A 13,314-nucleotide genomic window follows, 5' to 3' on the forward strand; every position below is an offset into this window, starting at 1 on the left:
CTTTGGATAAACTCCTGTAGAAATCCATGAAGGATTTTCTATGTCAATTACTGAAGGACTCCTGGAGACATCTCTGGAGGAATCACTGGAGAAGCCTTGGAGGTATCCCAGGAAGCATCATTGTAGAGATTTTGCTGGTGGAATCGCTAGAGAAATCCCTGGAAAACCCCTGTAGAAGGAAAATCCCTGGAAGAATCTTGATATAAATATTTAAATGGATAAATTTCTGGAGAAATCTGTGGAGAAATATTTGGATATATCCCTGAAGAGATTTAAAAAAAAATATGTAGGGATTTTCTTAATGTTATCCATGGAGAAATTTTCAGCATAAGTTCTGATGAAATTCTAACAGGAATTCATGGGAGAATCTCTGGAGAAATACCAAGAAGAACTCTTGGGGGAATCCATGGAGTATTTTTGGAGGCCCAGAACGAATCCCTGGAAGATTATCTTGGGAAATTCTTGAGGCAATTCATGTAATTTCATTGAGAAAGTCGTGAGTTTTAGAACACCTGCAAAAATTCCTTGTAAAATCTTTGTAGGATTTCCTCGTGGAATCATACCTGTAGCGATCCGTGGAGGAATCCCGTAAGAAATATCCGGAATAATTTTTGGACGCATCTCGAGAGAACTGCTTGGAGATATCTTTGTATGTGTCCTTGGAGGAATCTTCGAAAGAAATTCTGGATAAATCACTAGAGAAACATCTTTAGTAATCCTTGAAGAGATTATTTTAGTCTAACTCCTGGAGGAATTCCTGGAGAAAGCCCTGAAAATCTCTGTGCAAGGATCCTTGTAGACACTTTCCTGGAGGAATCCTTGCAAAAGTCTGTGGAAAATTTTATGGAGGAATACCAGAAGAAATTAGTTGTAAAATCCCTGGAATCCCGTGAAATTTCGAAGTATTCCTGAAACGAATCCTGGAGGAATCCTTGGGGATATTCCTGGAAGAATCCCAGTAAAGCAACTTTGTCGAAGACAGCATCCTGCTATGTACTCGCAATCTTGAGTTATCGTTTAATAAGCTCCAATCGGAAGTCCATATCGACGCTAGCGCCACGTGGTGGTCGAATTCTGAACTAAGTTGTATCCTATGTGTAAGTCCTTATCCTCCTGAGCAACTTTGTCGAAGACAGCATCCTTCTATATGCTCTTAATCTCGAGTTATCGCATAATCATTCCCTACCAGAAGTCCATATCGACGCTAGCGCCACTATGTGCTCGCAATCTTGAGTTATCGTATGATTATCCCCTACCGGAAGTCCATATCGACGTTAGCGCCACGTGGTGGTCGAATTCTGAACTAAGTTGTATCCTATGTGTAAGTCCTTATCCTCATGAACAACTTTGTCGAAGACAGCATCCTTCTATATGCTCCTAATCTCGAGTTATCGCATAATCATTCTCTACCAGAAGTCTATATCGACGCTAGCGCCACCCGGTGGTCGAGTTCTGAACTAAATTGTATCTCATGTGGAAGTCCCTATCCTCCTAAGCAAATTTGCCGAAGACAACATCCTTCTATGTGCTCGCAATCTTGAGTTATCGTATGATTAGCCCCTACCGGAAGTCCATATCGACGCTAGCGCCACGTGGGGTCGAATTCTAAACTAAGTTGTATCCTATGTGGAAGTCCTTATCCTCCTGAGCAACTTTGCCGAAGACAACATCCTTCTATGTGCTCGCAATCTTGAGTTATCGTATAATTAGCCCCTACCGGAAGTCCATATAGACGCTAGCACCACGTGGTGGTCGAATTCTGAACTAAGTTGTATCCTATGTGCAAGTCCTTATCCTCCTGAGCAACTTTGTCGAAGACAGCATCCTTCTATATGCTCCTAATCTCGAGTTATCGCATAATCATACCCTACCAGAAGTCCTTATCGACGCTAGCGCCACCCGGTGGTCGAGTTCTGAACTAAATTGTATCGCATGTGGAAGTCCCTATCCTCCTAAGCAAATTTGCCGAAGACAACATCCTTCTATGTGCTCGCAATCTTGAGTTATCGTATGATTAGCCCCTACCGGAAGTCCATATCGACGCTAGCGCCACGTGGGGTCGAATTCTAAACTAAGTTGTATCCTATGTGGAAGTCCTTATCCTCCTGAGCAACTTTGTTGAAGACAACATCCTTCTATGTGCTCGCAATCTTAAGTTATCGTATAATTAGCCCCTACCGGAAGTCCATATCGACGCTAGCGCCACGTGGGGTCGAATTCTAAACTAAGTTGTATCCTATGTGGAAGTCCTTATCCTCCTGAGCAACTTTGCCGAAGACAACATCCTTCTATGTGGTCGCAATCTTGAGTTATCGTATAATTAGCCCCTACCAGAAGTCCATATCGACGCTAGCGCCACGTGGTGGTCGAATTCTGAACTAAATTGTATCCTATGTGGAAGTCCTTATCCTCCTGAACAACTTTGTCGAAGACAGCATCCTTCTATATGCTCCTAATCTCGAGTTATCGCATAATCATTCTCAACCAGAAGTCTATATCGACGCTAGCGCTACCCGGTGGTCGAATTCTGAACTAAGTTGTATCCTATGTGGAAGTTCTTGGTCCCCGAAGCAAGTTTGCTCAAGACAGTACGTTCCTATATGGCCTGCATCTCATACAATTTGGTGATGACTGCAGTTTCCTGGACTGAGTGTACTGTAATTCCACGTGTCCAACATCGTCCCCTTCGTAGCCGATTCCCGGTGGCCACTGGAACCGGAACCGGTATTCCAGGTAGTGACCACAATTTTGAGCAGTATATATTTTGAATGCGGCATAAATTCTATTATTCGGTTAATATTTCGCTGATTTACAGGGGTATACATTCCTGGGTCATAATGACCCCAGTATCTTATTAAGTTGTTTCTCTTAACATCCGCGGAAGGTTAAAGTATTGAAGATGAATTAGTTACCAGGATTTGCCTTGTCAAATGTAAAAAAAAATTGACTAATTTTTAGATGATCTATTTGACCCTTCTCAATGTGGACCACGTCTTTCTCTTTTTTGTCACCTTTTCAACGAGATTTTTTTTTTAAATATTAAAAAGCGAATCCATGGCATTGTGTAAACAAGATTTTTTTGGCAATGTCTGATATAAAAGTATTTTCTTTACAGTTTTCCATTGGTGGGTCGCGAAAACTAAGCCGGATGTCTAGATGAATCGTGCATCCAAAAAGTTTGGGAACCCATGCCATAGAAGAACTCCTTATGGACTCCAATAAGGAACTTCTGGTGCAATTTCTGGAAGAAATCCTGATGAAATGCCTGGAGAAACTTTTAATGGAATCCCTGGAAGAACTCTTGAACATCTCTGAAAGATTTTTAAAAAGCATCCTTAAATCCCTTTAAAATCCAATAAGAACTCCTGATAAAATCCATGGAAGAACTCTTGATGGAATCTTCTGAGAATCTCGTGAAGCAATTTGAAAACTCATGGTGGAATCCCTATAAGTTCTTCTAATGCAAAGGCTGGAAACACTTCTGATGGAATCCCTGGAGGAATCCTGGTGAAATATCTGAATAAATTCCTGGAATCTCTGATGGGACTTGTGATGGAATCTCTAGAGGAATCCCTGTAGGGACTCCTGATAAAATATGTTGAGAAACAGCTGATGGAATCCCTTAAAAAAAACCTTAAATCCCTTTTAAACTTAAACAGAACTCCTGATAAAATCCATGGTAGAAATCCTGATGGAATTTTTAGCGAACCTGGAGGAACTCCTAGAGCAATCCCTGGAGGAACTCGTAATAGAATAAGTGGAACTTCTGGTGGAATATCTGAAGAAACTCTTCATGGAATCTCTGGACGAACTCCTGTTGGAATCTCTGAAGGAATTCTTGGTGAAATCTTTGTAGGAACTTCTGGAGGAATCTCTAGAGGAACTCCTTATGAAATCCTTTGAAGAACTTTTGATAAAATCCCTAGAGAAAATCCCGATGGAATACCTTAAACAACTCCGGATGGAATCCTTAGAGGAGGTCTTGATGAATACCTAGAACTTCTTATAGAATCTTTGGAATTTCTCCTAATGGAAATCCTCTTCTGATGGAACCTCTGGAGGAATATTTGAGTGGATCCCTGGAGGAACCAGATTCCTTGGTTAAAAAACGCTGCGTTTATATTGGTGGTTGGTTTGATCTCCTTGCAAAATTGGACGCCTCCTTCCCCAGAGAGAATGACGTGCCGCACTTGAGAAAACACCTCAATGTTATGTTAAACAGGGAGCAAAAAAGTGCGGCGTGTCGTTCCCTCAGGGAAAGGCCGGTGAAGTTTTGGGCAATTACCCAATTATCGAACAAATATTGCTTTTACTTACCTTCCTTTCCAAGCTCACTGGCTATGGTGGTCCAGATTCGAAACTTCCGCGCCGAATCCAAATATTTTGGATTTCCCAAATCGTATAATATGGGCTGTTGCCTCACGAGCTCAATTAATCGCTCGTCATCAATGTTTGAAAACATTTTCACTTTTTAAAATTAGCTGATTTACAAGAAACGGAAAAAATGAGAAATGCTGATCCTTTGAGAAGAGAAAAACAAAGCTAAACTATATTTTGACAGATAGCTCTGGTCGTATCTGTTCAAAAACTCACAAATACAAACACGACAGAAAATATGCTGCCAGCCGTGCGGCTACCGGGGCGGCTAGAATATCGTTGCCAACGATTTTTAATTTCAGCCCGGTTGCACCCCGGTTAAACCCCGGGCACGGCACGGGAGCTTTGGTGTGAACGCTCACATATAAAACACAAGAAAGTTATTCAAAACATAACCCGGTCGGGCCCCGCGCGAGTCCCGGCCCCGGCCCGGCACGGCGCAATGAGAATGGCCCTTTAATGAACGATTTTGTCGCGGATGGTTGTGCTGGTTCAAACCCAGCTCATGTTTATTCGGCCGATGGCGGAATCGGCCAAAAGTGATTATTTTAGCAGATCCGGATACTACACTGGAGAAGAGGTGAGTTCTTGGATAAATCCCCGAATGAATTCCTGGAGCAAATCGACAGAGGACAACAACCTCTAGAGGAGTTCCTGGAAGAAATCTCCGCAGAAATTCCTAAAAGAAATCACCGGATTAATTCATGAAAAAGATTCCTGGAAGAATTCCCCAGACCCATATCTGAAGGAAACCCCAGAGTAATTCCTGGAGAAAATACAACGAGGAATTCCTGGTGGAAATCTTGTTTTACGCATCGGAGGAACTTCGGTAGAATTCCTGGAAAAGCTCCTGGAGATTTCTGTTGTTGGACTTCGTTGATGAATCTTCAGATGTGTTTCCGTAGAAATTCAACGACGAATTCCTAAAGGATTCCCCGGAGAAATAACCTGCTGATTCTTGAAGGTGTCTCTGAGTGAATTTCTGAAGGATTCCCGAAGGAATTGCTGGAAGAGAAATAAATATGGTTAAAAAAACAGCAACGATGGAATGTTGCTCCTGTTTTTGCTTATCTCAAATCAGTAGGAACTAGAGATAGAGACGGTGGCTGTTTTAGCGAGAAAAATCAAAACTGGTAAGAAAACATGTGTCAAGCCAGTTTTGGAACAGCTCAAATCTTGGTCCAAGTCCGACCAAAAAAATATACCAGAAAACTGGCATAAAATAAAATTGTAACATCGATGCAAGTTTCAATTTTTAACATGGTCCAAAAGTTTGGACCATCAGTGAAGTTGCCATTAAGAAAAGTTGCATTTCCCCACATTTGGCTTATTGGGCCAAACTTCCCCCATTGGGTAGATGCAGCCCTCTATATATTTGACAACATGCGTGGGGAAGAGAGAAAATACCGAGAGTTAAAAGAATAATCGATTCAATTCGTAGTTGCTACTCCGTAATTGACCAGAGCAATCGAAGTTGAACAGAGATTTAATGAATGGTGAAAGAATAATCGATATACTTAATTTCGGTTAAAGCAATTTTTTCTCCTTGAAAGCATAGATGACCGAACCGTAGTTGTTACACCGTTATTGATCAGAACAACCTAAGTTGCACACTGATTCAATGAATGGGGCTTGGAATCAGCTTACCATTCCTAATGTGCACAAATCGCGAGCACTAGATTTGAAAGTGAATGACGACGCTGGCCACGTCCTTTCAAGTATTGGGGAAGCTAATAAATGTTAATTAGACAACCATTGTTACTCGAGACCGAGTGAACCTCTGCATCTCCACAGTAGTCATGCAAACGATATTGGGTTAGTAGGATAAGGTAAGGATCTGTAAGTCACAATCTGGATTCACAATATTACTCAATCACCACCGATCATTGCATACCGAACAAGTTTCATCATGAACCCATTGTTCACCCCACAGAAGAAAGCTAATAAATCAAAGGACCAAACACGAATCCGGATGTGATCTGAAAGTGATTGGTTTGTTCACTCATTTTCTCAGTAGAAAGTGCACTAAAAATTGTAAACGATCGTATCCTAAAACCCTAATTATTTAGAATGAGGTCACCTTCAGTTTAACTATTCAGGCCTTGGTCTGAGTATTTCGAATAGATCTGTATCTATCGAATGCAGAAAGTCCCGATCTCATTGATTCCTCAGAATCAAGCTGTGCTTATTTATTTGCCTTCTCCACGAGCTGCCGTTAATCAGATATGTCTACGTAGTGTCTGTAGCGGTTAGTGTTTACAATAGAAATTAAAACAGTTGCCCATTTCCAAAATAAAACAACAACTGTTCTGACTCATACCTCCATTTCTTCTCTTCTTGCAGGGCGTGAACATCAAGCGCACCGATGCATCCCAGTGGTGGGAGCTGTTCGACACCAACACCTGCCGATTCTACTATTACAACGTGGCCTCTCAGAAAACGGTCTGGCACAGGCCGCAGAACTGTGATATCATTCCACTGGCCAAGCTGCAAACCCTCAAACAGAACACCGATCCCGGCGATCGGAAGGATGGCGGAGGTGGTGGAACTCTGCAGCATCATCACAGCTCTTCCAAGCACGGTGGGGGCTCGGGAACGGTTGGGAAATCTTGCGGCCATCGGACGGGAACCGGAGTGATGGACTACAGGGATCGAGATCACCACCGGAGTTCCAGCTCCGGGCATCGAGGGGGCCATCACGACAAGCGAAGCAATAGTGACCTGCTGGCGAGTCCACAGGGGAGACACAGTTTGCAGCACAGGTGAGTCGAGGGGGATTTGGCTGGATTATTTACGGCTTAGTAGGAGAGTGATGTAGTTCTTAAGCTAGTAGTCTTTAGTTGAGGTTCTTCAAAGTGGCAGTCAGTCCGGCGCTTTACGATTTTTTTTTTTTTAGTTATTATTGTGGCATTAAGTTGGTATGTGTGACGCAGGGCTGGTAGCAGTCTCTTTTTAGGGATTTTGTCTCTATTCTCAATGGATGGTTTCTCTTTTTTACTTTTCCTAGTTGCAGCGGATCCTGGATTCTAAAGGCTTCAGATACAGTTACACGACTATTGTAAAAAAAAACTTTTTCGCATTTCTTTTCTCAAATTCCTAGAGAAAGATTTTAATTAGTTCTTCAAGCGATTTCTCATTAGATTTCTTCTGGAATACTTTCAAGGACTCCTTCAGTTTTCAAGAGATCATTAGAAAAATTTCCCCAGAATTTGCTCCATAACATCCTTGAGCACCAGGCATTGCAGAATTCGCTCTCATTTGAAGCATGATGCACGATCAAAGCAAGCAAAGAAAAACATCCCATCTGTTGCGGTCTACGGTCGTCATTGTATCGCAAGGTGTAACAAGTCTGATAAATGGAAGCAGCGAGCGAGAGCCCCAAAGACAGAACGATGATAAAATCCATTTTTCTCGCTTGTTTACCGTTGGGGATAGATAAACAATCCACGAATTTACAATAGCAATAGTGCCCTCCAGGCTTGGAGCATGTTGAGAGGGGTTTTATCATGCACTACTATCCCCCCAATCTGATCAAAGTTGTAGCAGTATACGATAAACAGTCTCTCATAATGTGCAGCATGTTATGATAGTTACAGAGAGCGATACGTGAGAGATTCTCCCAATTTACTAAGGATTCAATCCCTGTCTCAATGATTACTTTTGCAGGATTCTTCAAAAAGAAATCCCTATATTTTTTTAAAAATCCATTTAAGGTTTCACACCTGCAAATACTATAAAGCAATTCTTTCAATTATTCCTCCGATCATTCCTTTGCATTTTTATCAATGATACCTATTTACCTCAAGAAATTCCTTCAGAAAACCCTACATTATATTATTCAGGGATACGATTCATTATTTTTTCAATAATTATCTTGGCTACATCTCTAGATGAACCTTCAAGATTGGTTCAAGAGTTGAGATTTTCTTTAAATCACACGCCATGATCTGTGAATATCTGGCAGATTTAATTAAGATTTATGTTTCGACCAATTGAACTGCCAAACGTCTTTATGAGAAAAGTCCCATCTGGATATTTTTTTATTATTCTAGAAAAATTCGGAGGAATTTATGAAAGAATCTTTTGAGGAATCTCTGGAGTAATTTCTAAGAGTTTCCTTGGATATATTAGTGATTGATATCACAAATAAAACAAAATATTTAAGAATACAAAACACGAACCTTTTGAACAAAGGAACTAGAGGACCTCGTGGAGTTTTTGTATCTAGTAGAAAATGTTTGGAATAATCTTTGTATTAACCCATATCCAGCGTTCTATAAATAGGACTTGTAGTGCCAATATCTTGGTAATGAAGAGTTTAAGAAGAAAACTGTCTTCTGGAAAGTTGATCACAAAGCTGCTAACTTGGTGAATGTTTAAATTAATAATTCATTCACCAGGTGGCGCAAAGACTCCAACCAAAGTCGCATGTAAGAGCAATATGTGAAATAAATTTTCGGCGTACAAATATTTGTTTCGCTTGTATCTCAGTCCACTGATGAGATACAAAACTGACGTGTTCGACAAAGTTCAACATCTAATTGAGACCTATCCGCCTAAAACCCTGCTAGTTCGCAGAACACTCCGGCGTTAGAGGGAAAACATTATAGTTTATTATATCTCAACCCAGTGATGAAATACAAAATTGATGTTTTGGACAAAGTTGACCAACCAAGTGGAAACTGTTCGCCCAAATCCTTATTTGTTCAAGAAACACTCCCAAGATGGCGCTAGTTGGCAAGTTGATCAACTAAATAAGACCTATTCGACTAAAACCTCATTAGTTAGGAAAACAATCCCAAGATGGCACTAGTAGGCAAACAGTTTACTTGCTTATACCTCAGACCAGTGATGAGATATAAAATTATGGTCTTTGACGAAGTTGCACAATTAATTGAGACCTGATCGCCCAAATCCTTAATAGTTCTGAAAACACTTCCAAGAAAACGCTAGTGGACAAACATTTCATTCGCTTCCAGTGATGAGATGCAAACTTGGTGTCTTCCACAAAGGTGATCAAGCAGCTCTTCATGCTCTGAAAACTTACACTTTTTAACTCAAAATTAGTGTGGGAATGTGTTCTTGCTCTAAAAACCCTTGTTATCCGCAATCGAGTTAAACTATATTGGATCCCGGGGCATACGGGTCTAGAGGGTAATGAATTTGCCGATGAGCTAGCCAGGAATGAATCGGCCAATACATTCATTGGTCCTGAGCCATTCTTTGATATATCAAACTGCTCACTAAATATTGAACTGCACAGCTGGTTGTCCAGTCAAATTATATCCAATTGGAAAACAGTTTCCAATGAGAATCAGTCCAAAATATTCGTCACAATTAATTCGAAACAAACACAAAAACTCATTGGTCTCAACAAAAGGAATCTCAGCACCTACACCGGTCTAATAACTGGCCACTGCCTCAGCAGATACCATTTACAAAAGATCGGAGCCATCCAAAACCCAAATTGCCGTTTCTGTAGTGAAACGTGCGAAACCTCTCAACACCTTCTCTGCTCCTGCAGTGCAAGTCCTTTTTGGAGCCGGCCGATATTTGGAACGCATCTCCCAGGAAAGTGGTCGGCTTTATCAGGCTGATCGTACCAGATTGGGGGATTCACAATGCTGCAACTTAGGACTTCTGCCCATCAATGGAAGATGGCTAAAAGTTCAGTCACCGCGCAAAGTATTCCGGTGGCATTCTCGCCACTGAGGGTCGTTGTAAAAGCAAAAGGGTATATCATAATAGTTTTAAAAAATGGACCCAGTGAACCACGTATCGTATAAGAATGTGTATCCAAAATCACATATTCGTACGTCAAAATCAGAATCTCACAAGATGTCAGATAAAACGTTATCAATGTCAACACCAGAGAATTTGTTTATATAGAGAAGCGCGAATTCTGAAACCAAAGGTTCCAATTGAACCGTCAAACTTGGTTCCAATCGAGCAAATTCAATGAGGCTCAATGAGATGTTACGCAAAAAAGACTATGGATGTGTGTTAGTAAGAAGCGATACGAAATTGACGTCATTGATAAGCTTGGTTTCTTATGGCGACTGGCAGGATGACACGCACACTAAAATATTGTTTGGATGTCCTCAATGATTGATAGTAATTGCAAATATTGTTTATAAACAAAGTCAAAAGACTCTCCGCGTTTCTCTAGTATAGTCATATTCTCTGGTCAACACAAGTTGCATATAAATACCCAATACGATTCACTAACGACAGTCTGTGTTGACAGCAAAACATATCGTAAATAGTGCAACATAGAATCGCGTTAAGTTGTATAAACTGGCAGATCTTATATCAATCCAGAGAGCATCATATGAAATCGCAATAACTTAGCAAAAATCGCCACCCAAACTTGGTAATCTGCTGACGATGCACACTGTAGCCGTCGCTGAAAAAACGTGATCGAAATTGTTTTGACCTTGAAAACATGATTTTAGTACTATAGTGTCTTCGGGAAAGTTTTTTCCATAAAATAATCGCTATTTTATGAAAGTGTCAATTTAGTGATTAATCCATCTATAAGTGTGAACGAAGTTTTATTTTTCGTATTTATGAGTTTAAAAATAAACTTTATTCGGGAAAATTGTAGGTAATATTAGAAGAAACAACTTCGCTGGAGACACCGTATGCATATTTTTTGATTTTCATGAACATTTGTGGAGTTTTTTGTGGAACACCCCTAAAAATCACTTTTTTCATCATAACTTGGTTGGATGATTTTGTACAATTTTCAATTGTTCTAGTGTTATTTGTTACTTGAAAAAACGCATAACTTTCTCCAAAAGAGCATATTTTTATCTCTCATACTTTTCGAGTTATTGAAGGTTTTATATAAAATTTCGCACCTTTTTGACACTAAAAATCATTAGGTTGCGCACATTTCCGCAGTCTGAAACATGCTCATCCAATGGTTTGTAATTAATACTATGAAATGCAAAGAAAGCCACTTTTAGCCTGATTTAGCCTGACGGTCAAAAGAAAGTCTGAAAAAATGTTTACTTACATGCAGATATAATTTACACTTATTCACTACACCCTATATTGGCTTAACTTGAATATCTGGCATCACTGTATCGAATTTTATGCAATGAAATCATCAATGACATCAATCAACAACAGATCGGAATAATCTGTTCAGACAGGTTTACCACAGACAAACAGACTAAATATCATACACTCTTTTCATCGTTCACTTTTCTAACGTTAGTTCCATATATGAAGTAGGTGGTCAATTAGGGATTCCGGCTCCGACTACTTTTGCTGAATACCGATTCGACGGTACTGCATCGATCAGAATCGGTAGGGTTTATGGACAAAAGGTCGAAAGACAAAACGTCGAAAGGACAAAAGGTCGAAAGACAAAAAGTCGAAAGGACAAAAGGTCGAAAGGACAAAAGGTCGAAAATGTTTTGCTTGGTGGGAAATTTTTCCTTCTTTGAAAAAAGATTTTCGACCTTTTGTCCCTTCTTCTTTGTTCTTCGACCTTTTGTCCTTTCGACCTTTTGTCATAGATTCATCGGTAGTACTAGTAAAATACCGATAATGAATTTTTTTTCCCACTAAACCAATAAAAAATGTTATAGTTTTCGTTTGTTCATAAGAAATCCCTATATTTTAGTTTTATTCACAATTATAACACTTATGCATTTTACAATAAATAGTTGATAATTTGTGGAGAAAGAAAAAAATACATTTGTTGAAATATTTTAGAATACTAGTAATAGTTATCGGAAATATTTACCCTTGTGTCATGTGATTTGCCATCACCAGAACCGCTTGATTGATGATACGATTGGCGAAGGTTATTTAAATAACCTAGCAGCGGAATTACTGAAATCTTAAGATGATCATATTAAAGATCATGTAACAACATTTGTTCATACATTTTTCTATGATAACATTTTGTTGAATTTGTTCATTTGTGGTGATCGAACCCATTGATAAAAGGAACCATTAATAAATTACAACCTGCTTACACTGCTCATCTACACTTACTTGTCCCATTTTCTATGTAAACCTTATGAGCTGCGAGCCAAATATGCGTAGAACGGCAGTACACGAAGGCGATTGTGGATTGTTTCTTCATAATTGTGTAAATATGTTTTAATGCGAGAAAATCGGTAAGTATGCATTTCAAACTGTTTAATTGCTTTTTGGTTTATATGAGTGGCACCCAATATCAGCATCCGTACTAGCTTTGGCTGAGTTTAAATTGATATTTCGAATATTTAAGTTGTCATTACGATTAACCGATATTTTGAATCGATGTTTGGAGCATCTAGAATCGAATGAATAGATTTTCTTAATTCGAGTTTTTGATTCGATTCATTTAGTAGAAATCGATAAATATTTCTTAATGAATTGATGGGAGAGAAACCAAATTTTTAATTAGTGAATTTGTTGTATCGAATATGAAAACTGATATTATTGAAAGATGTTGGTGTCGACTGCTAATTCATTTGATCCCATCCCAAATTTCATAAATTTCAATTCAAATATATAGATGCAAAGGATTCGATTAAATCGATAAATAGATTCGACAGTTCAAATGTGAATCGATTCAGTAACATCGATGCTATGGAGAAATTTGCTCAACGCTTTGTACACTGAATCCTTATACGAGGAAGTGAGGTAATTTCTTTCTTGGTCTCTATTGGACAGTTGACCAAAGAGGCTCAAGAGGATGTAACAAGAATATTAAGAATTGCAGGGAGGATCTCCAGAATTGATACTGACTAAGAATTATTACACTGTTTGTTGGCGACATCAAATCCTGTGATTACATCTATTAGAGCATTCCCGAGAAAAAAGTGTTTCCTTATCAGGATGCGAAAATCTTTTGGTTAAAAAAGATAACGAACAAACCAGTGATAGCGAAGCTAAAAATAATGACGATAATCTTAAACATTAATATTTACT

General features: G+C 39.4%; 1 protein-coding gene across 5 annotated transcripts in view; it reads left to right on the forward strand.

Annotated features, from left to right (window-relative positions):
- The window catches only part of LOC5567597 (hornerin), a 159,927-nt gene that overhangs the window by 131,879 nt on the left and 14,734 nt on the right, over positions 1–13,314 (forward strand). For all 5 annotated transcript variants that reach the window (XM_021857693.1, XM_021857694.1, XM_021857695.1 and 2 more), the window contains one exon: positions 6,721–7,139. In XM_021857693.1, coding sequence (XP_021713385.1) covers positions 6,721–7,139 — 419 coding nt within the window. The remainder of the gene's footprint in view (positions 1–6,720; positions 7,140–13,314) is intronic.

This window comes from Aedes aegypti, chromosome 1 (assembly GCF_002204515.2).
Source record: "Aedes aegypti strain LVP_AGWG chromosome 1, AaegL5.0 Primary Assembly, whole genome shotgun sequence".
Classification (NCBI taxonomy): Eukaryota; Metazoa; Arthropoda; class Insecta; order Diptera; family Culicidae; genus Aedes; species Aedes aegypti.